The sequence below is a fragment of the Seriola lalandi genome, unplaced genomic scaffold (assembly GCF_002814215.2).
Source record: "Seriola lalandi dorsalis isolate HSWRI2012SDOR001 ecotype SW California unplaced genomic scaffold, Sedor1 jcf7180002054924, whole genome shotgun sequence".
NCBI classification, from domain to species: domain Eukaryota; kingdom Metazoa; phylum Chordata; class Actinopteri; order Carangiformes; family Carangidae; genus Seriola; species Seriola lalandi.
The window spans coordinates 282,878-309,775 of record NW_019525476.1 but is presented as its reverse complement, the minus strand read 5'-3'; the positions used below and the strand labels follow the sequence as shown (position 1 = coordinate 309,775).

At 42.3% G+C, this 26,898-nt stretch overlaps 3 protein-coding genes across 7 annotated transcripts in view; 2 read left to right on the top strand and 1 right to left on the bottom strand.

The window, feature by feature from the left end:
* Window positions 1-73: 73 nt before the first annotated feature.
* LOC111673691 (mediator of RNA polymerase II transcription subunit 13-like) lies at window positions 74-12,808 on the bottom strand. 2 transcript variants are annotated; one of them, XM_023431527.2, is made up of 20 exons: window positions 11,948-12,808; window positions 10,951-11,185; window positions 9,598-9,766; window positions 6,992-7,137; window positions 6,670-6,867; window positions 5,976-6,170; window positions 5,687-5,843; window positions 5,486-5,593; window positions 4,682-5,398; window positions 4,354-4,570; window positions 3,694-3,724; window positions 3,446-3,567; window positions 3,204-3,294; window positions 2,912-3,108; window positions 2,592-2,791; window positions 1,522-2,411; window positions 1,234-1,401; window positions 884-1,107; window positions 566-761; window positions 74-463 (listed from the first exon to the last, which is right to left on the bottom strand). In XM_023431527.2, the coding sequence occupies exons 1-20, from the start codon at window positions 12,011-12,013 to the stop codon at window positions 78-80; spliced, it is 4,713 nt and encodes a 1,570-aa protein (XP_023287295.2). In that variant the 5' UTR covers window positions 12,014-12,808; the 3' UTR covers window positions 74-77. The 2 variants fall into 2 exon arrangements, with proteins under 2 accessions (XP_023287295.2, XP_087026092.1); XM_087169966.1 differs by having other exon boundaries at window positions 1,234-1,398.
* Window positions 12,809-13,377: 569 nt separating this feature from the next.
* Window positions 13,378-17,779, top strand: miso1 (mitochondrial inner membrane subdomain organizer 1). 2 transcript variants are annotated; one of them, XM_023431526.2, is made up of 5 exons: window positions 13,378-13,653; window positions 14,034-14,093; window positions 14,455-14,614; window positions 16,167-16,327; window positions 16,486-17,779. In XM_023431526.2, exons 1-5 carry the CDS (start codon window positions 13,378-13,380, stop codon window positions 16,738-16,740), a joined length of 912 nt encoding a protein of 303 aa, XP_023287294.2. In that variant the 3' UTR covers window positions 16,741-17,779. The 2 variants fall into 2 exon arrangements, with proteins under 2 accessions (XP_023287294.2, XP_087026094.1); XM_087169968.1 differs by having other exon boundaries at window positions 13,478-13,653; window positions 16,489-17,779.
* Window positions 17,780-18,885: 1,106 nt separating this feature from the next.
* The window catches only part of plch1 (phospholipase C, eta 1), a 59,294-nt gene continuing 51,281 nt past the window's right edge, over window positions 18,886-26,898 (top strand). For 2 of the 3 annotated variants that reach the window (XM_023431531.2, XM_023431528.2), the window contains exons 1-2: window positions 18,886-19,174; window positions 25,232-25,342. In XM_023431531.2, coding sequence (XP_023287299.1) covers window positions 25,264-25,342 — 79 coding nt within the window. In that variant the 5' untranslated portion in view covers window positions 18,886-19,174; window positions 25,232-25,263. Of the gene's footprint in view, window positions 19,175-25,213; window positions 25,343-26,898 lie in introns of all 3 variants that reach the window. The other variant, XM_087169984.1, reaches the window with a different exon arrangement.

Here is a 26,898-nt window from a genome sequence, read left to right as displayed (position 1 = left end):
AAAAAAAAAACAACAACAAACAAAAAAAACCCAAAACAGATCAACATCCCATCAGTAGAAATAAAAGCAGTGGTAACCTACCTCTCTGGCGTCTCAGTGGGCACTTGAGGCGGGTTGGCTGAAGGTCCATTTTCAGCCAGCCCCCCTGCACCCTGTGAGTTTGACTGGGGTCCATTCTGAGATGTGTTGCCTTGCAAGCCGGCTGTCCCAAATGGCGAGTAGGAGCTTGGCTTGGCCGAGGCCATTCCCCCGATAGTCTGGGAGCCTGAGGAGGAAGAGGGAGGGGTGCTGTTGACCTGGGCAGGCTGGGCAGAGCTGGTGCTGGAGCTGGTAGTGTTGGTGCTCTGGGGTCCTGAGGAGGTGCTGGAAGAGCTGGAGGTCTGGGAGGAGGAGGAAGAGGTCACCGTAGGGCTGCGCTGGGACAATAGAGAGCTATCCAAAGACTGCTCTGACAGGTATGGAGCTGCAAGAGGTCACAGAGTGAAAACAAAATGATCAATCATCATTTTTTTACAAACCATGAGACCTTACTAATTTCAGGTTCAGCCATGGACAAACACCATACCTAGATCATAGCGACACACTTGAGCAAAGAGTTTGAGCTTATTAAAGGCTTCATTGTTTCCATCTCTGGCAGCCATCTTAAGGAACCAGTCACTAAGGGGCTGCTCCGTCATGCTCCTGCCTTCTGTGGGACCGACCTTCAAAATGCCCTCTTGATGACTCTTACAGATGGGCCTGTGCTGCCCTAGCTGACATGCCTGTAGAATAAAAGGGAGTGAGAGCAAAATAGAAAGTGTGAATCATTTCTGAGAGAGTGAAACTGTTATTGTGGACATGTCAGGACAAGAAGGATGAGTTTTATAAACTGCCAGGTGCGTACCTCATACATAGCACTGAGATCTTTGAAGAAGGTCTTCGCTCCGCGGAGCAGAGCCTCATTTTCCGGGCATATGACGATATATCCCACATCTCTCTGGGAGCCAAAAGGATCCAGGAGAAGCTTCTCCCAGTAGGGCAAGCCAAAAGGAGACAGCACCACAAAGTCATACTCATAACCAACCAAAAAGGTCGGGATGGGCAGAGGCTCAGGAGACTCGTCTGTGCCTGTGGTGAAAAGAGGAAAAAAGCTCAGCTTTGTCTTCCACAACAAATTGATCAACACCACAATATTCCAAAACCAATCTCTAGTCACTTAGACATCAGACTAAGGCACAAACGCTTTCCACGCACCATATGATCCCCTCCCAGCCATCTTGTGGAACTGTTGCCAGGTGAGCGGTCCCTGAACACCCCAGGAGCGAACACTCCTCTTCTTCTGAATGGTGTCCTGCAGCACAGGCTGGAGGGACAATAACACCCGCAGGACGTCCTGAGAGAACAGTTTGCTCATGTCTGCTGCTACAAAAGGAAAAACAAAGAGAAAGAAGAAGTCTTAACTTTACTTTGTTTGAGGTTACGAATGAATAAAGGAAAAATAAGCTTGTATGTAGTAAGACGTAGTAATATGTGAATACATACATTTGCATTTTGGCCACTGATGAAGACAGGTGCTTTTCACTAGTGTTTCATCTACTTTGCCTCCTGACATATTGTCCATGAACTGCCTGCCATGCTCCAGCGCCATGTAGCAGTCATTATAACAGTCTCTCTCTTCAACCCTCAGAAATGAACTGGGGGCTGAGCCCGGCTTGGGGTACTCCACACCTGCCATTGGGGCAAATGGGTTGGTGCATTGATCCTGCAGCAGCAGGATTAGCTCATCTGGAGGCTTCTCCTTCAGGCTGCCAGCTTTGTGAGTTGTGGAAGCTCGAAGCTCTTCAAAACACCGCTCTGTGTCCCGACTCGAATCTGAGCCCCGTCCCACCACATCCAGTTCATCCTCCAGAAAGAGCCCGGCTGATTGGCCAAAGCGTCGATTGGTGACAGCACTGAAGCCACAAGTGCAGGGGTACTGGGCCTCGCCGTTGTCCTTCAGGTACACTCCTACATCTGCCCCTCGGATGTTCATGTTGCAGACGCAAACGCAGCAACTGTCGAAGTTGCAGTCCTTGTAGAGGTTCATGACCGATTCGGAGAGGATGAGGGTGACGTAGAGGCTGTGAGCCTCGGGGATGGAGGGTACTGTGGCCGGCTCCACGGAGCTGAGGGGTCGGCAGGTGGAGGGCGTGGAGGCCGGGGAGTAAAGGTCAGAGTTGTCATACTTGAGCGAGCCCTGGACGCTGGCTGGGCCGCGGGGAGTCCGTGGAGTGCGTGGTGTGCGAGGGGTGGGCACAGAGAAGCGTGGCGTGGCTGGAGAGGGCAGGATGCCTGTGCCGCTGTTACTGGGTGGTGCACTGCTGGACATGAAAGGGGTGTGGGTCTGAGGGGTGTAGGTCTGGCTGTAGTCTGGCTCCACACTGGGCACGTTACTGTTACAGAGAGATCAACAGTGATTTCAGATTCTAAAGGTTCCACATATTTTCTACTTCCATGCCATCTCTACACTTTAATTTCTTATTGATTTTTTTTTTTTTTTGGTCATTTTATCACACAATTTTCAGTGGATACCATAAAACCTATTTAGCATTACCAGTGGGTCAGAGCTTTACCTGTCTTTGGTGAGGAGATTGACATTTGACACTGGGGGTATCAGTTCCATTTTGCCCAGAGTCCAGCTGCGCGTGTACACACAGTCTTCTGGCAGTTTGATAGGCAACAGACACTGGCTGGGTAGTGTCTTCAGAGGGGCGTACATGGAACAGCCGATGAACGACTGACACGTCTCCGGCTTGTACACAAAGGAGAAGTCCTGAAAACAGAGACACCAGTCACTTAATAATTGAATGCAAATACATTTGCAAAAACATTTGATGTGATCGTGTGATTTTCCACTTGCCCCCACACTTGGTGGGTGTGTGATGTGTCGTACCTTTATTTCAGATGGCTTTGGGCTGCAGAATCCCTCCTCCACCTCCATCTTGAAGTGACTGTTGATCTGGCTGCCGTCCAACAGGGTGAGGCCCGCCCCTGCTTCCAGGCTATCCTTGCTCCCGGAATTCATGGGAGAGTACCCCTGCTGCTCCAGGGAGGGCGGGGTCGGAAACATCTGGTGCAGGTCTGCTGAGCCTAGACAAATAAGACATTGTTACTTCTCTTAAAACAACATGTGCATAAAAGTTACCATGTACAACTGATGATTAACCAATTCTCCCTCTCCTTACTTATGCAAGACAGGGGGTCCAACGTGGCCGGTTTGGCTTCTTTACAGCCAAACTTGTCCTCTGCTCCTGCTCCAGCTCTTTTGGATCCAGGCTGTGCAGACAGGGAGGAAACAAATACATTACAATACATCTTGCATTTTACTGTCTCAACAGGCTTCACAGGCCCACATCAGCAGTAGTTCCTGACTATTGGAAAACTTAAGTGTAAGACGTACAACTTTTGGGCACACAGATGCACTTACCGCCAGCTCATCTTCATCTGAATTGAAGATTTTATCCAGGTCGCTGTAGGACACAGCTAAGTCGTTCTCATGGATGAGGCTGGTCGAGGCAGAGGGTTTGCTGCCTGAAGCACCCTGACCATCTGCACGGAAAAAAAAACACAAATAGGAGGAGAGGGGGCTTTGAATGGGATGCCAAACTCCAAATATTTAATTCAATCAAATGTCAAAAACTAGAGGCCAAACAGACAAAGGGATGGCATTCTCACCGTCTGCTGAAGTTCCAGTTCCTTCATCCACCTGGGTCAAAAACAAAGAAAAAAAAAAAAAAAAAAAGAGATCAAAGAATTATTTAATTTTACAGAGTAGATGAGTAGATATATATATACACACTGATAATAATACGTAATAATATGTTAAATTTCTTTCTACCACCTGTAGCAATATGGGGACTTTTATGAGTGGGCCATTGTTTTGTTTCATTATGCACAAAGATGCAGCTGTGCTGGATGTAAATTCAACACATTTACTCTGCAGGGTGATGATTACCATGATATGTGTGTTTGCTGCTACAGGTCTATCCCTGTATCCAGTGTCATGAAACTTGTCAGTCAAGTTTGTGTAACATCCTAATTTGGAATTTTGGTGTCATATCTCTCAGGCATAAAATGCTTAAAATGAACGGCCTGAAACTGGCAAAATTATAATTTAACATCAGTAAATGTCTGACGAGGGAGTGACAGGAGTAGGACTTAAAATTTTTTCTCCTATTTGAAAATTATTACTTCTCTGGAATATATAGCTGTTTATATACAAGCTCAAACATCGACTATCCCAGGTTCCCACTGCTACTTTACCCTGAAAAGAAAGCAGATTTAAACGAAAATTCTTGTCATATACCACACACTTAACCCTGGTCAGGAACACACCTTGTGTTTCTTGTTGCCTTCTCTCTCTGCTCCAGGCTTGTCCTTCTTCTCAGTGAAGCTGAACTCCTCATCTCCCTCCAAGAAGGCATAAGGGTCTGGCTCCTCACTGTGCTCTCCGTCTCCTATGGCGGAGACGAGATGGCTGTTTCTCCGCTGGGCGTAAGTCTTGACCAGCTCCTGGGACACCTTCAGGGGCCGCGTGGAGCCCGACATCAACCTGTGAGGAAAGAAATTGTGTAGAGACTGGTCAGATGGATGCAAGAGCGCTGACTAAATAAACGCCTACGTTTGTTTTAATGCGTGTGAGGATGACTAATTAAATACTCACTCGGTTACAGAAACTACGCTGTCTGTTCCTCCGCCTCCCCCAGAATCATCTCGTATTTTATCCACAGGTAGCTGGGGTGTCAGGAAGTTGGAGGCCTTCTTCCTGGGCAGGTTGAAATACTTCCAGGGGTTGTGTGTGGAGTCTTCGTTGGGGTTGATGGCTGAACCTACAAAGACAGTGGGTTCCAAGGTTTCGTTGTAGGCTGGGGGGAAGGGCAGAGGCATAGGCATGTTCTCCAGCTGAGGCTCCTCAGATGAGCCTTTCTGTGGAAGCAGACATGGCTCCACTGACGGCGGGTAGAACGGTTGGTGGATAGGCGTGGACGAGTTCTTCATGCCACCTGGAGTCATGTCGCCTTCGACGTGATCGCAGGGATGTGGGCTGAGAGGAGGGGGAGGTGGGGATCCGACGAGGTCTGCAGAGGGGCCGTGTGTGTGTAGCGTAGGGGCTTTGGAGGGTGCCGTGTCCACGTGGTGAAGGCTGGGATACGAGCCCTCCTCCTGTGATCTTAGACAAAGCCTCTGGGTCTGTGGCTCCAGGGACTGCTCCTCGCTCACAGAGTTTCGGTGGTGAAAAGGTGTCTGCGGCCTTTTCTGCTGCTTCTCCCCCTTCTCCAGCTTCTCGCCCAGTTTGTGTTTGGGCACCGGCTGGGCAGGCTGGCCTAATGAAGGTGGGTGTCCTGAGGTGCTGCTGGATCGCTGTTTCTGATTCTTATGTCTACATGAAAACAAGAAAATAAATAATGCTTACAAAATACTTTCTTTCAATTGTAAACCACTAGTGAATAAATTCCACTCAACATACCTTGAGCAATTACAATGCGGCCTGTGAGTTGATTCCACAAAATCCCAAAGTCCATTTTTATCCGACTCTTCCTCACAGGCCCCATTTGTCAAGGTAGTAAACTTCCTCCTAATAAAAAAGAGCAGATTTTATCAGTCAACCATAGAAGCACTTCTCTGACTGGCAATGCTAATTTTGAGGAAGAGATAAGATGAAACGTACTTGTTCCCTGTACGGTTTATGTTATATTCCTGCCACACACACTCCACCATCTGGCTGGCTAGCCTTCGAGGGATTTTACCCCCATGAAGAGTGTTGTTAGAGCAGTAGCCATCGGACGCAGAGGACAACTTGAGCCACCGCTGGGCAGGCTGATAATCTATGGAGGCAAGGTGAGACGAAAAGTGCAATAGTGTTAATATGCACAATCTCAAGAAAAAATAAAGGCTGATAAATGTGGAAGCGTTTAATTCTGATTCTATTAATCATGGTCAATGTGCAGCATTCTTACCAGTCTGAGCCTCCTCCGGTGACGTGGGAGGAGTCAGCGTGACAGAGGACATGGCAGGATCTCTGTGAGCAGCCTGGCCCTGCTGAGCACCACACAGGCTTCCTGAGGTGTTGGCTGAACCCTGAGGGACCACAGCAGGGAGGTCCGACAGGGGAAGAAGCACCAGGCAGGAAGGGTAAACCATCCTTACTCCCGCTGGAATCAAACAAACACATTAGTTCATTTAAAAAACAGCATATAAATTGCACAGAAATCAATCTTAATCTAAACAGTCCTAATATCTAAAGCCAGAAAGAATGACAGGATCTAATCGTTATATGTGCACCTGAATTGCACAAAACAATTATTTGATTATTTAGATCAGACTATTGCTGTAGCAAAAGTATATAGTATTTTATTCTATAATCCACTGTAAAGCACTCAACCATTTTCAAAATTCTTGGCAAAAGAAAGGAAAACAGCCTTTTATTTATTTTTTTTTTTTTTAAATAAAACCTTCGCCTCCAATCAATATTTATATTAAATGGATAAGGCTGGTTATATCACATGTGTTATTGTCACAAACCCCTTGATAAAAAAAAAAAACTATTTCAAATCCATCTTTCAATACTTTACCACGCTTTCCCTCACACAGACCTAAGAAAAATAACCAGACCGTAAATATTAAAAAATATAAAGTTAAATGACAACTTACCGACAAGGACCTCAACCGCTGCCAGGGAGTCATCCTCCCAGTCCGTATCCTCCATCTTGTCTTCCTGAACCTCCTTGGGAGTGGGGCTGATGGGATAAAACTGCCTCCACTCTTCAATAAGCTTCTGAGTAGGGTGGTCTGACATCTTAAAAGCCTGGCCAGTGAGGGTCCCGTTTAAGCCATACGGGCTCAGGATGACTGGAGGGCAGAGAACAGTCAGAGTAATTATGCGTGCCTCTAAAATACCTGACAGAAAATTTATTAAGACATAGACCAATTCCATGTAAAACATAACTACTGTGCAAAACTCTTGTGATCTTACCTTGCAAGGGGCTGGAGCTCTGCTGGACCAGGCTGAGATGCTCTTCGCTCAGCCGCTGAAGAGGCTGATGCTGAGCAATCTCCACACTCGTGCAGACGTTGCTGTCGCCGTGTACGAAGAAGGTGAATGCACAAGACAGGTGCTCGCTGCAAGGTGAGTCAAAGATAAAAAGAGGGATTGTAATGTTTAGAGAGATTAGTCCATACGCATAACCACATCATTAAGTAAAAATAAAAAAGAAAAAAGAAACACTTGACACAAGCTTCACTTGGCAGTCAGCACCCAACAGCTAATGTAAACCCCTGCAGGCTATTGAGGTTATCAGTGTACTGTCCATCACTCATTGTTAAGGAATGACTCGAGGGTAAGAGAGGCCTGAAAAGGGAGGAGATGACGTGACAAATACAACTCTTTGCATAACTGCACTTTGATTCATTTCATGCTTTCAGGTGACAACTGTTGCTTCCACAGACAGAGACATGAGGGCATGCTAATACCACCAATCAAATGGTACACAGTCAAAAATATAAGACAAAAATAAACATGGGGGATTATTATAGCACTGAAATGTTACAACAATATCCATCTTTATTTTCTAACTACTTCTGGAAGACCAGGCTGCTAAATGCACTAAAATAGTGCTTGTTGACATGGTTGCTGTAAAACCACAGTGCACACTCAGCATTTTCCAAAGACTGCCCTGTTTACCAGCCAGAGAGGGCAGGCGACAGCGAGACTGCCAGACTCTTCTGTTAGAGGTGCTGCCTCAACACACACACACACACTTGTAGACAATCTTTATGTAAAAACAGACGCTAAACACCATTGAGCAAGAAATCTGCCCCTGTTCTATGCAACAACTCTTTTATATAGCTGTTAAAACTCTCTGGAACCATTGACAAAGCTGCCAGAAGGAACTGAGCCAAAGGGCTGTGCATCAAATGCAAGTCAGCTTGGACCAACGCAGCCAAAAAGGCGAGACTCAAATTAGCTTGTCAGGGAACTCCAGGATTCCCCAGCCCCTTCATTCAAGAGCAACGGGGGGGCGCTAAATCTATGTCAGCACCCTTATGTACAAGAGGTAAGGAAATAGAGTGGCGCAGAACCCCACTCTGAACCAGACACATATTTATGTGCTGCTGCTGGTTCACCTCAAGCTTGCATTTCTACAATAACAACAACACAGACCAGTTTTACTTTGCAGCTGGGAAAAGTGGAGGTGTAGACATTAAACATCACACTTCAAGTGTTGTTCTAGTACCTTGGAAAAGACTGAACTGACATTATGCTGCATTCTGGATGGCTATTACTTCATGCATTTCACATGTAAAACCAGGTGAAAAATGTGTCAGGCTGATAGTTAGAAATCCTGTTGTACTCCATCCCATTATAATTATATCCGATTTAGGATCTAGTTGTAAGTGCTTTTTAAATTATTATTCAGAACTGACCTAAGTGTAGTTCACATGTATAAAAACAATGCAGGAGTTAAATCAGGGCAGCAGATGCTATATTGCAGTCAACAGTCTAGTGAAAGCTGTGTGTCTATTTGTTCATACTATTTTTCTTATAAGAAGATCATGTCTTATTCCCAGAATCAGCCTTTAACAACATAGTTGAAACAATCCAGCTCCACTTCTCCATTTGAATCCCAAATGGGAATTTTAATGATTAAATGCCGTCACAAGCCAGGAACTGATATGGGAACTTTAAAGCACAACTCTCATAACAATGAGGACATCTGATGAGGCTTTCCCCACTGTAGTATTACACACATCCTCCTCTGTCCTTACAATATCTTTATTAAGGTCTGTATGATGGGTCAGCATAAAATGCTCCATGCATGCTTCAAACACAGCTCTCAGCCAATGTCACAATAAATCCAGCTGCAACAGCTGACCCCAACATGCAGCAAATCTTGACCAACACTCCAATATCAAATACTGACTAATGTTCAGCCCTTCATCACAACAAGTACAATACGTGACATCTTGTTCTACTGCCATATTTATCATCTGCAACTGTGCAGCTTCTTTTGTGTTACAAAGAAAGTCTCCAGAACTACATGTATGTTGCCAGGGACCCTCACTGTTCCTACATAAGTTGATAGCACCGTAACACTGCTCTCACTTATTTAGCTGATCAGTGCTCTTTTCTAGCTTTTGAATAGATTCTGTGATTGGATCTGATTTCTGAGCGCCTTAAAATAATGTCAGCAAGCCAGCATGTTCACATTAAAACCTTTCATGCTATCTAGGCAGCAGAGCCTGTTCCTTTTTATTGCAAAAAATCTGCAGACAGTGTTAAGATTCACTAACAGCATCTTAACACTGACAAATGAAGAATCAGCCGAGATTTAAATTAGTGAGTGAGAAGAGTAATTCCGCAAGAAAGGGAAAATCTGAGCAACAGATAGTTGAGTATTACATGACTATTTTGTTGCATCAACACAATAGGTAGAGGTACAGGTAAATCTCGCTGAACAAAATGTGCCCCAGCTACAACTTGCGACCTGACCATTAGTTGAGTGCCGGCTTTAATTCAAGAATTTATGGCAGGTCATATAATTTTCATTTTCCTTCTGCTATTAGGAAGCGGGGACATACCTTTTATTAATGGTCTTCTCCTCCTTCTGGTACGGCTTAACAAACCACTTGCCGATGCGAACAAAGCCACGGTTCATGAGACAGCGCTCCAAAAGGTTGTGGATGGCTTTGAACAGGAGCGTTCGACACTCGTAGGATAGGCCACTTTCCCATTCACCATCCTCCTCACCTGAAACAAGGCAGAGACATTAAACCGTTTACTTTCAACAAGCAAACCTTATTCCTGATAAAGAAATCTGCCTTGTGTCTACTGTAAACTGTGGGGTGCTAGATGGGTTTGACACATACAAGGAGACATTTCTTGTTTGTAAACAACTGCGGCAGTAATGACCCATTTTGATAGAAAGAAACACATTTGACTTCAAAATTCATCTTATAGATTATTATGGAAAAAAATAATCCAAAATAAAAAATTCAGCCCTTTAGGTGGCAACATTGGAGACTTAAGTGACAGAAATTCATACAAAGTGAGACATTATAGTGAAAAGTTCTGAATTTGTTCTACGGGTAAAGCCTGATGAACAATGTTTCCTCAAGAGCCAAGCTTCATAAAGATTAAATGTAAGTTTTAAACTCCAAATTAAACCTTCCAGCTCTCTCTGCAGTGTAAGTGAGATTTGTGAAAATGTTGCTCTCCCTGTCTCTGTGTGTTGTCTTAAAGTAACACTTGACCCTCCTTGAGACAGGAGACAGAATACCTGGTCAGTGTGGCAGCCCCTGAGGCAAATTTTTTTCCCCCATAGACATGAATATTAACAAGGTGGAACGAAACAGTCATCCAAAAATCAAGACTGTGTCAGGTGACTCTGATGCACAATAGCTTGTTTTAGTGCTACCATACACGCCTGTGCCTCTGTGGCTGACAGCCAATAGATTCCACATGGCTTTAGAGACTTTAAAAAGACCTGTTAGCCACAAATCAGTCTGGCTATCATAACTTATTATCAGACTTTGTATCATTAAAACTGCATTACAATTCTTTGCCGCAGTTTAGAATGGCTGGCATCGTCCTCAAACACCAAACATGTTTAAACATGAACAAAGTTTGCACAAATGGACGACTTTTGCCTGCAATTCTCTGTCAGCACAGCAGCTGAAAATAGTATCTGCTCATACTATCAACATTACACTCTTGAATTTTTGTTTTTTAACATCTAGAGGTGTGCATCGGACTAACTACTTAGGATATCTGAGAATACATTTATTTATAATTTAGGGTAGATGTACAAATATTGTTGCTATTCACTCTGGTGAGTGAATAATATATTTACTGTTAATCGACTCTGATATTGTGAGAATCACAAATCATCATTTTCAGTGTGCACAAAACATGGAGATGTCGCAACCACCTACTTGAGAGTTCATTATGGATAAGCTCTGCAAAACTGGGGTCATCCCCCCACCAGAAAAGCCAGAGCTCTCTGCGACCTGGGGTGTGGTGCCTTCTCCACACACTCAGCACATCTGCCGCCAGGCATCGGCTGAAACTACATAAGATAGGGTCCTCCTCAGTCACAGGGAAAAGGATGGGCGAAGAGGTGGGTCCTTGCCACACAAAACGCCTCCATTTTATTCCAGTCAAATCAGCCTAAAGAGAAGGAGAAAAACAATGTGAGAATGAACATGCAGCATTAAGCCAATCATCTGTTGTTGACTGCATAACTCAATGAATGTGTTTCTTTTCTTAGACCCACAGCAACTGAACATATGATGACTGCTTTTCCTGTCATACATAAAAACACTTCCAATGAAAAAAGTTGAAAACTGAGGCTTGCTGACATCTTTGAAAGTTTTGCAATATGTGGCCTTGTACGTGTGACACCACAATCATACTTGAAAACAAAACTGATGTGTAGTAATTTACTCCGCAGTTATTAAGAACTAATGACTAACCACTGCAAGTCAGTCTAAAAATCAGACTAGTTAGTCTAACTTAAAACAGCAACCATGTGACTTAAGTTCCACTACGTGACTCTTTTAATATTGCAGTGTCATTTAAAATAAGGAAAGATAAGATGTGTTAACAGGTTTTAAATAATTCGACTGTTGGTCTGACCTGTTACCATCTTGTAACTAACGTTAATGCTAGTTGAATATTTTTGTAACCAATGCTCTGTAAGCACTCTATCATGACATATTCATGTGCAACTCTTCAACATAACTACTCTGCAGTATGTGCTGTCTGTTATGAAAGTTAGCTAGATCACGATCATGCAAGTTGCAGGCCCGATGCCTTCACGCCAATCTGCAACTGACGTTACAAAGCTTGTTGCCTGATTAGCCAAAATGGCTTTCTGGCCTCTCAGTGTGAGAGCTAACGCTAGCTAGCGCAGAGAGCAGAGAGTCTCACCAGGCAGAAGAGGTTGGAGTGGCAGTCCTCCAAACTGGCCCCGTTTGGTACAAAGCACGAACTCATCCTTTCACTGCGTGGCTGTAACGTTGAAGTCCATTGTCTCAATCACCATCGGAGGGCAATAGCCGATTTAGTTACCTCGCCGGCGAAGCGATGTTCAGTTGTAGTTATCCCGTTAAAGCGCTGACCAACTTGCTAGCTACACCTAGCTACCGCTACTCAAACAGACAACTTCTAACCGGCGCTAGCCACCACTAGCCTGGTGGCTAAGCTAACGTTAGACAGGCAGCCTGATAGCGTCAACTGTAAGCTTCTAGCTACTGGATTCATCAATCCTATTTGAAATGTATTGTCTGATCTGGTTAGCCGCAAGCTTGCTGCTACATTACCTTAACATCAAGCAGCCAACGCTTACATGACCTGGACAGACTAACGTTAAATCCAACACTAGAAAAGTTATATGCGCAATAGAAATACGAGCTTGAAAACTAAAAACTTCACCCCAAAAGCTTAGTCCCTGGTGTGCTAATGCTAATGCCAGCTAGCTGATCTGAAACAATTTCAAAGCAAAGGAACTCTCCCCTCCCCCTGATCTCTCCTAGCCTGCTAGCACACAAGCTAACATACCAGAGCTCCAACGCTAGCTTGTTAGCTACATAAAACAATTAGCTACACCGCCCTCCTTTTCACTAAAACCACCACAGTGCTCCGTCATAGTAAAACTATTCTTAAAACGGACGAAATGCCAAGTTAGTGAGGCTACTCATCGGCTACTCTCCTCTGCCTGATCCATGGGTCCTGCAGATATCCATTATTTCAGTTCATGGATTGAATTCTTTAATGGCGGCCAGGAGGACAACTCTGCCTCTCACCTCCTATTGGCCAATTTGTGGTAATGGGGCGTCATCCGGCTTCAAGTAGCTCCATGACTTCACAGTTTACAAGATGAAAGCTCCGGTGCATCTGTCATATACAGTCAGTGGTCACTCCTCACTGATGTCTGTTACTAAACATGTTTCACTGTGCAACATCTGCTGCATGTGACCGGTCCAAGAAAGTGGGAAATATTGTGGATTTATTGGAGCAAAACATGTCTTATTGCATTAAAATAGATTATAAGAAATATGAATATCAATAAGGGGACACTTCTATTGTCTGACTGAGCCTTTTGCTTTGTGCATTGAATTATACTGCAGATATGAAGTTATCTAGGTCAAGTTGTGCAGACAAAGATGGGTACGTCACTGTTCCCAGTGGTATTTATTAGGCTAATGTGAATCTCAGCTGCAATGTGCATGACCAACTTTTGTCCTCCACTATTTTACAGTTCTAAAATGAGCTTTTGGGAGTTAATAACTTTTACACTAATGACATAACTGCAATTTTGGAAATGTTTACAACATATATACTGTATATAGATCAACCTAATGCAATTCAGGCGCACTTCAACGCCATCCTGTCATATCAATACCGAGCCACAGGGCGGAGACTCTACACAAGAAATCCTCTTGTACGTCCCTCCCAAAAAGGCGGGGTGTCAGATGAATCGAGAAAATGTCAACAACATGCCGGAGACTTCCAGAGAAACAGAAACTGAAGCAGGAGAGAGGGAGAGACAACAAAGAGAGCGAGGAAACCAGTCGTCTCAGAACGTCGTGTCTGTAATATCACAGTTTGCAGATGACAATTTAACACTTGTGCGGGTAGGAGCCTCCCTTCTGTGCAGGCAATGGGCTGCAATCGACTGGTGATGTATTAGCATGAATGTGCAATATGGTCACTTTGTGGACAGACTGTACCTGAGCCACCTGCATCTACATTTTATCTTTCAGTTGTCTGGTGGCCTATTTAGTGGTAAAAGAGGGTAAATCATAAATCTGGACTCCTTAAGAAGCATTCATGTCTAACAATTCATCACACTTAGCAGAAATCCTGTCAAGCATCACCAGTTGACCCCAGTGGATTTTGATACCCTCTAAGTCTTTCTCATTGTCAGTGTCCAACACATGTTCAGCTAAGTCGATGATATCACTGTCATCCTGTCAGCTCTTTCACCTTCACTGCTCTCTTGTCTCTCACTCAGAACATCAGCACTGGCCTGGCGATCGCTGGTGTTGTCCTAATAGCAAGGAGTATCAAACTGGTAAGAGAGAAAGGCATGCAGTATTTGATTAAATTATAATCTCAGCTAAATCCAACACATGTATATTTTGGATTTGAGGCATCTGCTGTTGCCCATTCCATAAATAAATTAATAGTTTCCCTACTTTATTTAAGGCTGTAAATTTACACTATTATTCCTCAATGAAGTGGAAACTGTATAGATCTTTGCAAACTAACAGCTTGACTAAAACCCAAAGTCTTCTTCCACTGACCCAGTTTATTCCTAATCTCACTGTGTTTTCTAATATCACACTTGTAAGATGCTAATGAATTGCATTTTTAGATATTTTACCCACATAAGTCATTGCACGTTAATACTCGAGTTGTCTCTTTCTCCTCAGATCACCAAATTTCAAACTGTGTCTGAGATCCCCGCTCGCTTCATTGAGAGGAACGTCAGCCTTCGTGGGAAAGTTCTTGCGATCACAGAGAAAGGACTTGAAGTGGAGCACGTACCGATTTATCTGCCAGTCCTCTCGCCATTACTGTCAAAGCACAAGGGTAAAGCGGGGTATCCTTTTTGTGAAATCATGAAGGCATGTAAACATATATACACTTCAGAACCCAGAACCCAGATTTATGGAGCAGTGGAGTCTGTCCTTCACAAGAACAGCTCAGTAGAAATCTGAAAAATGAAAATGTATGTGTCAACTCCCGCCTTCTGCTTCCCTCATCAGTTTGACAGCGTAATAGTTTACTACAGGGGCAACTTCTTATCTTGTTACACCAAAAATGTTGGTGTGTTCATTGTGGCATTTTTACTTTGTAAAGTCAGACTCATGCATTTTATCATCTTGTCATGAGCAAGAGTGGCAGGTAAGCTTGTTAGCTGTTATATTAAATTATAGTACTCACTGAGCAATATAACTAGGAGGCTTATGCTTTATATAGAGTGCTCCATCAGCAACTTCAGTGTAAAGGACTCACATGATCAGACCAGGGTGTCATCTAGCAATTTCAAATATTGCCTTTGTCCCACTTCACCTTCCACCTTTCAAAGCTGGTTAGTCCCATTGTTTAGGACTGTGGCTGTTATACAAAGACAATTTGCAGATTTTTCATAGATAATCTTGGTCAGATGCGATTTACCATATATTCTCAATTGGTTATCATGGGATTGAACCATTGTATCACAAACTGTCATGAACCAAAAACTGGCATTGAATTTCTGGTCAGATTTGTAATCTTCTTTGCTACATTAACAACATTCTTTGATCACATAATTTAGCCAGTTTTAGTCAGTTTAACCTCTTGTACGACTGCATGTTTTATTTTCTATTCTATTTAACCAGGAAGTCTCTTGAGAGATACATCATCTCTTTTACAAGAGAGAGCTGGCCAAAATAAGTGTCTTATAGTTGCATAAGATCATACATCATTCATTTCCAACAAACACAATAAAACAGGACCTGAGATACATGAGAGGTGCAGCTCATCTGTTTAAAACAATTCAGTTTCCTCATGAAACATTTTTAAATCTGATCTTTGAATGCCTGATACGACAGCAGTGTTTTCAGATGAAGTTTATCCTGTGAAATAAAAAGATAATACGCAGAAAATGCATTTTTACCAAGTTCTGAGTCGGCTCTAAGTACACTGAAAATTATCCATCTATGATCTGGTGTGGTGGCTGTTAGAAATAAGAGACAGCATTCCACTGGGTGAAGCATGAAGTTCACGAAGGATGCTTTGACTTGTCCTAATATTCAAAATAAAATGCAGGGATGAATGGTAAACAGGGTCAAGCCTGCAAAAATAGACTGAAATGATGTTTAAACATCATTTAACATTTGAAAAGTTTGGCTTTTTTGTTAAATGATAAAAGTTTATATTTCTCAAAGTAAGGTAACAATAAATGTAGTATATTTATATTGCCACTGAAACTCAGGTATTACATTTGTACTCGTGTGAAAAAACCAAAACATTATCCAGCCCTAACCATGATTAGCATGAATATTGTACAGAGTGTGCATAAGCCCTGGCCATAGAAGTGAAGATGGAACTTCTGCTTTCCTGTAACACATGGTAAATGTCCCTTTTATGTCCTCGTCAGATGTGTCCACGTCTCCATTGCTGGTGCATCTTGCAGGAGTGGAGCTGACACCAGAGGGGAGGGTATGGCTGCAGAAGAACCTGGCTCCTGCCCAAACAGTGTGGCTGAAGCTGGTCACACGTGATGACGACATACTACACTGTTTGGTGTCTCAAAGCAGGGTGAGGCATCCAGTAACCAAGACAAAGGAGGGAAATTATCAGTCACTTAGTCAGCATCTGAAAAAAAGTAAAATAATTGAAATCTTAATGTTAAGACTGATTTGAATTTATTTTCACTTATAAAAAAATCTTTTCCTTGTCTTTCCTCTCCTGTCCAGCAGGGGTTGCTGTGGAGCTACTATATGAACGAAGAGGTCCTCATGCTCGGTCTGGCTCGCACTGCGCCCGTTGCGGTCCTGCTGGACTCTCGCTTCTACTGGCGTCTCCACAAACGGCTGCACAGGGCAGAGGTCAAAGCTGAGAGGAAGGGGAGGGGTCTGTGGAAGGAGGACAGCCTATGGGAAAGAGCCTCCAAGGCCATCAGAGACAGTGCTTTATGCAGACTTATGAGGAGGATCTTTAAAAGGATGTGACTGATTGATTCAAGGCAGTATACACAAAAAGTTTGTTGTCAATCAAAAAATGACATCAGTCCTCATAATTTATGGAAGTATATTTATTTTATTGAATGGAGTCCCTGTACTGTACACATGTCTGGTGTAAAACAGGAAGTTAGAAAGTTTTTTGTAGGCTGAAAAACTGTCCCATCCTTCACTCAACTGTCTGCTGGGACCAATAGGCTTTTCAGGCAATGAAAACATTTTAATTTGCCTAATGTTACTTTACATTCCTTAGGACACCTGTATCATTTGACTGTGTTTTCCAGTCTTTCGAGGTTTTATAAAAAATGTGTTATTTGAAACCCTGTCTCAAACCCTGATAATAATCCCTCAGCTTTCAATTACCCCATTAACCCACAACTAAGCACAGCCTCCTCTGTTGGTGTGTGTATATGTGTGTGTGTGTGTATGTGTGTATGTGAGACACCCCACTAAACACAAGATGGGGCGGGGTATGTTAATGGAGTTCAAAATGGAGAGGGAGGTCCACTTGTCCACTCTCTGAAATCACTGTTGCTATAGAAACACCAAAGCGATCCAAAGGGGTAAACTCTATACTGGCCTCCCCAAACCCCATGGGAGCCGTGTGTGTGTGTGTGTGTGTGTGTGTGTGTGTGTGTGTGTGTGTGTGTGTGTGTGTGTGTGTGTGTGTGGGTCTTTAAGTACCTATAAAGAGGACCCTTTTAGCTGTAATGTGACCATGACATTAGAGTATTCAAGCACTGAAACAAAAAGCAAAGGTGACTAAACCCATAACTTGCCTTTGATTTCATAATAACACAATAACACCTTATAGTGCTATAAGGTGTTATTGTAGAAACTAATGAATACCACACAACAGTGGAACAAATAATGATTTTTATCTGTTGATTTTGTTCCAATGAGCATACATCAACACCTGCAGAAGAATAGGCCCCAAAGCAAATTACCTATGTGTCCAGGATTAAGCTCATGTGATTGTATAATTTGTTTGCGGTACAAGTTCACAGCCAAAATTACACCTTGTGCTTCCTTGTGCTGCGTTTTTTTTATTCATGCTTCATCTAAGCAAGGCAAAGGAGGAGGGCCCTACAAATGACGCCAGACCGTGATGTGTGTCCAGTGGGGTGCAGGGTGAGGGGGTCTCAGTGCAGGGAGAGCTAGTACTGAAGCAGTGAATGCAATGGGCACAAGGAGATTAGTGCAGAGGGGAGGGGGGTCACAGGGGTAGAAGGGGATTTTGGGTCTGAGCACAAAAGCAGGAGAGGAGGAGTCACAGTGGAAGGGAAAGGGAGTGAAGGGAAGGGGGGGGTTTGATGAATCAGCCTGTCTCCCTTTTGTTGTGCAAATGTTACTAGCGACTGTTACGGCTGAAGCGGCTCGTGATTGGTGGGCTGGTTTAAATTGTAAGGTGCATTTCAGGCTGATGGCTGTTGCAGTGAGACTTTGAACTGTCACTGAGGGAGGAGTGGGAGGGAAACCACGGCTGAGACAGACAACAGGGGGAAGGCAGAATAAAGTTTCACAGGGAAATTGCATTGTTCAATGAGGAAGTTTAAATATTTAGCTGGCTGTATAATTTCTAGTGTAACTGCATCTTACTGATGATTATTTAGTGACTGTGCAGGTAGGAATTTGCCATTTGTAATCAGTTTTTGACTGGAAACACATCGGGCATCAACGTAGGGCATAGTCACTTGCCATACTGTATAATTTACATTACTCACCAATTGACCAGATTTTATTTTTTAGTAGCAATTTTATGATTGAAAGGAGCAAGAAGATCATTTCAACAATTTGATATTTATTGGAACTTCAAGTGAGGAATTAGGACAGCTTGTTTCTTCATCATCTTTTAAATGCCACTCGGCAAAATGTGATTGATTGATGATTTAAAGATGAAAACAAAAATAATTACTATGTCAAATATAGTATATAGTATATAGTATTTACATCTCATCTAAATAAATTAAAGAAAAATAAGGTATTGTCCCACTGGTAAAAAGGGGTAGTAAGGATATCAGCTTATGTCAGTGTTCCTTGATTCTGATGTATTTTAATTAGTCTGATTTCTCTTTTTTGTTCCTAATCTAAATGAAAGGACTGAAAACCATCTCTCCAAAAGTAGTCCACTCCGAAATCCACTCCAGGCTTTCTCAAATTCACTGGTCCCACACTAGTAGTAGTCATTTGAAAAGGCACTGTGCTTGATGTGGTGGTGGGTACTTGCCCACACCAGTGAAGTTGCTTGGACCTTTGCTCTCTGACACCAAACCACTGGGACTATCACTGATTTATATTACAGCCTATTTGTGCCTCATGCCATGGAAGTTCATTGCATGGAAGGACTGCTGTTCTGCTGAAAGTAGGAAGATCTCGTGGGGCAGCTGACAACGTGGTTTCAGAATCAGAAACTGAAGGCACAGACGTAAGTAAGCTTATGATGCTTCAACAGATACATGAATAACTGACAGTAGTTAATCAGTATTAATTTGAAGAAACATGCGCTTTATCTATGAAGGGACATTTTAATTACTCAGAGTGTTTCTTGGAATGTATCTCTACTTTTCTGACTATGACAATCTGCACACAGTTTGCTGTCACTTTAAATTTACTGTTGGTAGGATACTGTATACAGTATCCAAGCAGATGTACACCTCTTAAACTTGTGTGCCTGGACACACAGGCTCTGCAAAATAAATACACAACACATGTCAGTCCTTATCTTCATTGTACCACTCAAGGTAAGCCACAGGCAATCATTTTCTCATTCTTGGATCATTTTGACAAGCACAAATCGCCTGTGCTGATTTGGTCAGTTATATATTTTTGTCATGTACTTTTGGCTTGTTTGGTACTAGAACCAATGATTCATCTGTGTGATTGAGAAAAACACTTCTCTGCTGCATGCGTTTCACTCCTTGCCATTGTGTTTTTGCAACAGAGATTTGCAGCAGGGCAGCATAACAAAGGCCTTTATTACACTCAGCCGGTAGCCATCCCAGAGAGAAAGAGATGGGGCACTCCCCCATCTGAGAGCAGAGTCCTTGGGGATTTTTTGATTTGATTTGAGTGGGTCGTGGTAGTTGGCCGGGTGTGAAAGACAAAGAGATTTAAAGAGACAGAGAGCTGGTGTGACACTCACTCAAAGGCACCTCCCAAAACACCAAGGTAATTCTCCATTCCTGCTCCTGCATGATAAAACTCACAGAGTGTTGTCAACATCTAATACAAGGAGCGTCTTTGTCAGGCAGGGTTAGTAAAGCTGTACTTGTAAAGTGATACAGGTGTATGGGCCTCAAGTCAAAACTCAGACACTTTTAATTTGTAGTTTGCTCTTGTTAATTAAGTTTTTCTTTAAAAAAAAAAAAAAAGCCGGTATTTATTTCACCCCGTCACAATAAACACTCACTGGTAAGCAGCTATTCCATCACACACCCACATGCACTGCAGAGTATGTGTGTATGTGTATCTCTGTGTGTGTGTGTGTGTATGTGTGTGTATGTGTGTGTGTATGTGTATCTGTGTGTGTGTGTGTGTGTGTGTGTGAAGGAATGCATCAGCCGTGAAGTGACTCCCTTGTTATTATGTGACTTGAAGTATTGTGAACAGTGTATCAGCTTGCTGGTGTAGGTTTGTAGGAGTGGAAACATGACTCTTTGTGGGTGCTGTGATCCCTCATGAATAATAGAAGTTTCTTGGTGGAAAGGAAGACAGGAGGACATAGGCTGAAAAGTTTGGGATTGAATGAGCCAAACCACGAATGTATGTGAGCTTGAGCGTGCAGGTGAAAGACAGAAGAAACACAGCAGAAAGGAACTTTCTGACACAACATTTAGTTGTTGTTCCAATTATTTTACAGAATGAACAAGCTGTCACTTCGCTAATGTCAGAGGCCAATCATGCACTTGCACTCATATCCATTTACACTGAAATGGGAAACTGTGTATTGGACTGCAGTGTTCATCACTCGCTCCATACAACTTGCAGAAAATGAACAAGTCTCTCTTGTCAATGAGGATGTTAAGCAGAACATGCAGACAGTTTGATACTAAAAACCTCAGAGTAAAAGTAAAGCAGGAGCAGGAAGGAGAGTTACTTGTGTCTTTGCTTGAAATAGATGTGACGGTTTGACTTATGGCCTTATACCCACCCCTCAGCTCCATGGTAAAGCAAGGCGACTCCACCACACACACGTGCTTCCACTGAAACATGCACACATGATGGTTAAAATAAGACCGAGCTCTTAAAGTTTTCAAAAAATATGCTGTATACTTGATATACTGCCCCTGGAGACAGAAAAATGGACAAATGTGCAACCATTGTTATACAGCATGTAACACTGAAATACGAGAATCATTTTAAGATGTACTAGAAAATGTTTTGACACTTATCGCACTTCCTTACAAAGCCTTACAAATTGACAGGATACATAGCAGTTTTGCAGAAGAGATTCCTCTGTTTGCACTGTTTTTGTTTTTATGACTCCATGATGTTCCTGTTGACATGCTCAGATAGCCTCACTGCCCATCCTGCCCCTCTGTAACCCAACACTGACCCCTCAGTAACCTCGCTGCCTCAAGGTTCGCTGTCTCCTTATCAGGTCCAAGGCTCACTGAAGCAGCACTGGCTGGACAATTTAAAGTTACAATTTGAGATTTTGACAGTTGCTTAATTGTTTAAAGAGTAAAATTGTTTTAAAAAATCGCTGGTTCCATCTACTCAAATGTGAACATTTACAGCTATTCTTGGTCATATATAATACTTTGCCTATTAATTGAAAATCAAGAAAACAAATCAAAAAAACAATCAATCAGTAATGAAATCCTTATAGCACTTATTCATGATGAGGCTAAAACATGACATTTGAAGTATAAAGAATAGGATCTTCACAAAAGTAAAGAAACAATAAATAGACAACAAGCAGATCATTCAGTTTCATTGATTGTAAGATGGAATACAAACTGTAGTGATGCAGCAAGCACTACAAATATTTTACATGCCCTCGGTGAGTCTTTGATGTGAAAGCGGTCTGACCACCCCTAAACCTTAATGTGCAAACAAACACACACCCAGAACACAAACACATGGAACCGAAACTTTATTTTAAGGAAACCATTCCCAAATTTGCGACTCCGTATTTCAAAATGACAATATTCTTACATGTAATTTAATGGACATGAATTTAAATGCCTCTTATTTTCCATCTTGCCTATATAGCCCATACATTTATATATCAGTGAGTCAGGGAGCATTAAGCATTTAGCGTGAAACCATCTGTCTAGCCAACAGCATACCGAGACTGTTTACTCTCTGCTCTGATAACTGCTTAACAGGCAATTACAAGCTACTCATTGACTCTGTAGAACAGCAAGGTGGTTTACAGGCTGTGTGCCATTTGGATCCCAAGCCTTCCCAATTGATTTGTAGTTAAGGGGGATAACATAACTGTGCTGTGTATGAGCCTGTGCTTCTCCTTGTCTTTACTGAGACAATTTATGTTAACAGGTTTAAGGGAAGTAGGTGGCTATTGCTGTGCCGTGTGATGTCATGGAAATAAAACCCACAACACATATGAATTTAGACTTGCATGTATATACACACAGCTATACACACAAATACAAACCAAGATATTAAATGTCTGTTCATCTCTAGTCATGGTAACTACCGTTTTAATTCTAAACATGGCTGATAATCACCCAGCATTTATGACAGCTGGTCACATCAAATAAAATAGAGCAGTCATTGTATATCTCATTATTCATGTCCAAGTAGAGTGCGCTTTGGCATGTGTCAGTATGGAATGACAGATGCTGCTCTTTGTGTCTGCATGTCATGAGAAGGCCTTTGTTAGATTCACTCATATATGAGAGGTGATTCATGCCGCTGCGTGTGGCATGCAAACTGAGCAGCCCCTTAAAGGGTGATGCTAGCTTATTAAAACCTGGGTGTTATGTTCATAGTTTTGGCCATGATTTCGTAACGATGCCAGCTTTAAAATTTTGTCTGGGATATCTGGTTAGTCAGATTATTATACTGTGGGTCATCAGTAACAATGAACATAACGTGGCTTTAACACTTCTTATTATTTCTAGAAACAGACATTTACTGTGGTTTTTATTCCTGGCCCACAATCAAAAACCAAAATGAATCGGTAAGCATCTGCATATCATTGATCTTAATCATTTAACTACCACAGGACACTTAAAAACCCAAAACATGCAGCAAGAAACAGAAGCAGTCATCTTATCAGAAAGGTAGTAAACAGGATGGTTAGCATATTATCTAAAGCACTTCATTTCGTGGTGGAACCGAAAGTGAGAACGTTCAAAACATTGGTAACAATCCCTCATTGTACAAGGAAATTATGCAACAATCAGAGTTTAACCAGGAGGTTAAAATATGACTAAATATAAAAGTCGTCGATTTAAATAATTAATTACCTAATTGTTAAGTTGTCACTGAAAATAATACTTTCTTTTTTAACTTAAAGGAGTGGACATTTGTCTTAAGTCATTATTTTTCCTCAATTTTGTCTTTCAAAAACATCTGTTTTTCTTTAATGTTGTTTTTGGACTAAATACTAAATACATAATATCACCCACACAATCAATGAGTACCACATACCATTAGTAATTCAGTTAGACAAGAACAGGAGTCTTCTGCATTAGCACAGCATGGACATCAGTGTAGAACGAATGCATCCATTCAGATGCACCAGCATCACAGTCGCTCCACCATGATCACATTACTTTGCCGCCTCTCTCTGCGCAGCATTTATAAAATTTGCTGACTTGCACATTCAGTGTGGTAGATTCATATAATTTAGTTGTATCACAATGTGACATGTTAGAGCCGCTCAAACAATGTCCCCAGTCATCTACTTCTGCTCAGCTCCTATCTCTAATTTGGACTCTGTTATGAAATCAAACAGTAATTTAGAAACATTATTCTATAATTAAGCAGTAAGCCACAAGGGGCCATGCTCTACAGTTAGTTCAGAGCAGCTGAGAGGCCTTGCAGGCATAAGGTGAAACAGAGTTTAATGGCTATGAAGAGAAGCCTCAGAGGACTGACTGTCCATATGGCATTACAGTTTTCAACCCTTCCATACCACAAAGATATCAGAACACAGCTTAATATTTAATTAATGATAAAGTATTGATAATGATAAAAGAGCTATCCTTACATTGTCCTTACATAATCATAAGACGAGATGTTTTGCACTATAAAACACTACAAGTTGGTACTAAGATACATTTACATTACAGTTATCAAGTTCTGTATTATGAACATACTGATTCATCATGGGATGAGTGCCACATTAACAGAGCAAGTGAGTCATTGCCCATATGTTTTGTCAGAAACACCCCACACATCACAGGCTTCTGTGTTTTAAAGTGAGGTGGTGGCAGGGTCACAGGAAAGTACTTTCACCTCAAAGATACTTGACCCATGAGCTCTACATGTTGGACCAGACAGGCACCTCTCCTCAGGTCAGCTGGCACCAGGCGCCAATAACTGTCCCAGAGGCTCCGAGCCTCTCCAGATCCATACTATACTGTGTGTGTGTGTGTGAGAGAGAGAGAGGGGTGGGGGGAGAGAGACGGAGCCAGAGAGAGTATCTTTGTAGTGGGAAGCAGTAAATCACAGGAAGACAGATGAGCAACAGGTGGGGAAACACTAAGTAGCGAAACTAGCTGTAGGAGAGGTAGGAATGAAAAGTGATCAGGAGGAAGTAGTGGAAAATTAGGAATCCGGGAATAATGGTGAAGAGAAACAGAAAGAAGATGAATGAGAAACACATGCTGAAAAATAAAACAACAAAAAGGTCGACAACTGGCTAGAGGGATGAGACCAGGCAGGAAGACAGTTAGGATTAGAGAATGTAGAGACTAAATAGCTAAAAGATGTCACTTTCATTGATTTCATTCAATTACATGTTGATTTTGATTATCATAACAATACATTTTTTCAAGAAAGTATTTCCCCTAAGACTTTTGCTTAAGTAACTCTGAAAATGTGTCTTGCACAATTTGACTTCTTTTCACATTGAATAATAAAGTTGTGTGTAATTATAATGGTTCATCAGTCCCTAATAGTAAACTCTCCAGACTCGCTACATTTTGACTCCATATTTTCTTCACCTCTTAATATAATTAAAGCTAATGGTGCAAAGATGTTCAGGCGTAGTTTTTCAATTTAGTGCTTCCATGTTTAATTAAATGCTGCCAGAAAATCCACAGTTTATTAAAATGAACTTGAAATATTTCCTCTGCAGAATCTCCAACTTTTATCCTTGTCTCCTCATAGTAAAGGAAACAATTACTGTGTCATTCCTCCTGTAAACCAGTTTTCTGTTAAACTGCATGTTGTGCTGTTTGTCTTCAGATTTGTGTGTTGGCTCATAGCACAAGACAACAGCTTACCTTTTTAGATTCATTCAAGATCCTGCTATTCTTTTCAGCTCTCCTCTCCTTCGCAGGCCGTCCAGTTATTTGTCCTCCTCTTCTCACCATGAGCTCCTGGGTGGTGAACAGGAAAGGAGAGCCACAGTACCGCCGGCACTTCCTCACAGACAACAGCGTCTTTCATGGTAAATATCAGACACACACACACACACACACACACACACACACACACACACACACACACACACACACACAACAGAATAATATAATGGACGGAATATAATACAGTACAGTCTCATACAGATAACTGTATGTCATGGGAATGAACAGTAGAGGGAGACAGTTCTCCACTTTTGATTGCAGACAGTAAAACCAATATACAGTTTTGTGACATCAATGAAACCTTATTACCAAACCCTCTCCAAAGCAAAAACTGTCCATAAGACTCCATTCAGAGTGGCAAAACAGTTCCGTACTAGCAGGCTGCATCACCTGACTTTTATTGCAACATGTTTCTTATCATGCAAAGCCAAATATATCAAAGTTTAGGAAAAAAGAGAAACTCCTCACACCTAATGTTCTTTTGTGTGTTTTCTTCTTCTGCCTGTCTGTATGTATCAACTTGGGTTCCCTGTCACATAATGTATCTGTGTACCTGTTTATTTCAGTATATTATATCAGATACTGCTCTTTTCATCTTCCTCAAAGCTGAATCCAGATTTGCACCAGGATCATTCTGATCTTGATTTATGAGTTTTGAGGCGATGAGGCTGCACACTGACTGATCCACCAGACAAATCCGTGACAAATCACTGATGCATCCGTCTGCCTCTGTGGCTGTCACACCTACAGCAGACAGACCACCTTATGCCTCACCTTGACTAACTACAGTCGGAGTCCACATCCCACCCCCACAAAACCGCGTGCTAGATTACTGTCTGAGTGTGTGTACTTTCTGCTTCAGAAATCAGGCTTGACTGCTTCAGCACTCTTCTGTGGATGATGGATTGACTTGATTGATGCAGAGAGGAAACACACGTGTCTGTTTCCTCTTCTTCCGTGCTTAGAAATAAGGATATTTATTTCCATTTATGGGAATTTCACCCATTTTCTCCCTTTGTAAATACATTTTTCGAGCCAACGTTGACTTTTCTTCCAGAATCTAGAGTCAATTAAAGCTGTCAAAAAGAAAACGAATAGCCTACTGAGGATGTCATGAGAATACATTTTCATGACGTCCACCCTTCCATCTCTTCCGATCCATTTCTACCAAGATAACATATTCTGATACTAATCTAGTAGCCTGCAGTTCTAAGTTCTTCAGAAAGATAGAGGGAAGAGAACTAGCTGTCACATCTTCACCAAACTTCACATCTTGTTGACCTCTGTCTGTGTTTATTCCTTCCTGCCCCTGACAGTTTGTCCTTTCTTGCCAGACAGAACCATTTAGAAAACATATGCCCGTCTTTTCTTTCCTCGATTATTTTCCACATGACTTTTTTGACTCTTTGCCATCCTCCCAGTTGTTTCCAGTCCATTGTGAATGACAGTGGCGGATGGTTTTTGTTTGGTCAAGGTACATAAATCAGTGAGAGAACCGGTTTTAGATTTGGGTTGGGGTGGGGTGTATGGGTTGGGGAAGGGGGCTGTCTGTGATCAGGCAGGTGTGGATGAAGAGAGATTTATACTTAAATCAATTGTGAGCAATCATTGGAAACACACACACACACACACACACACA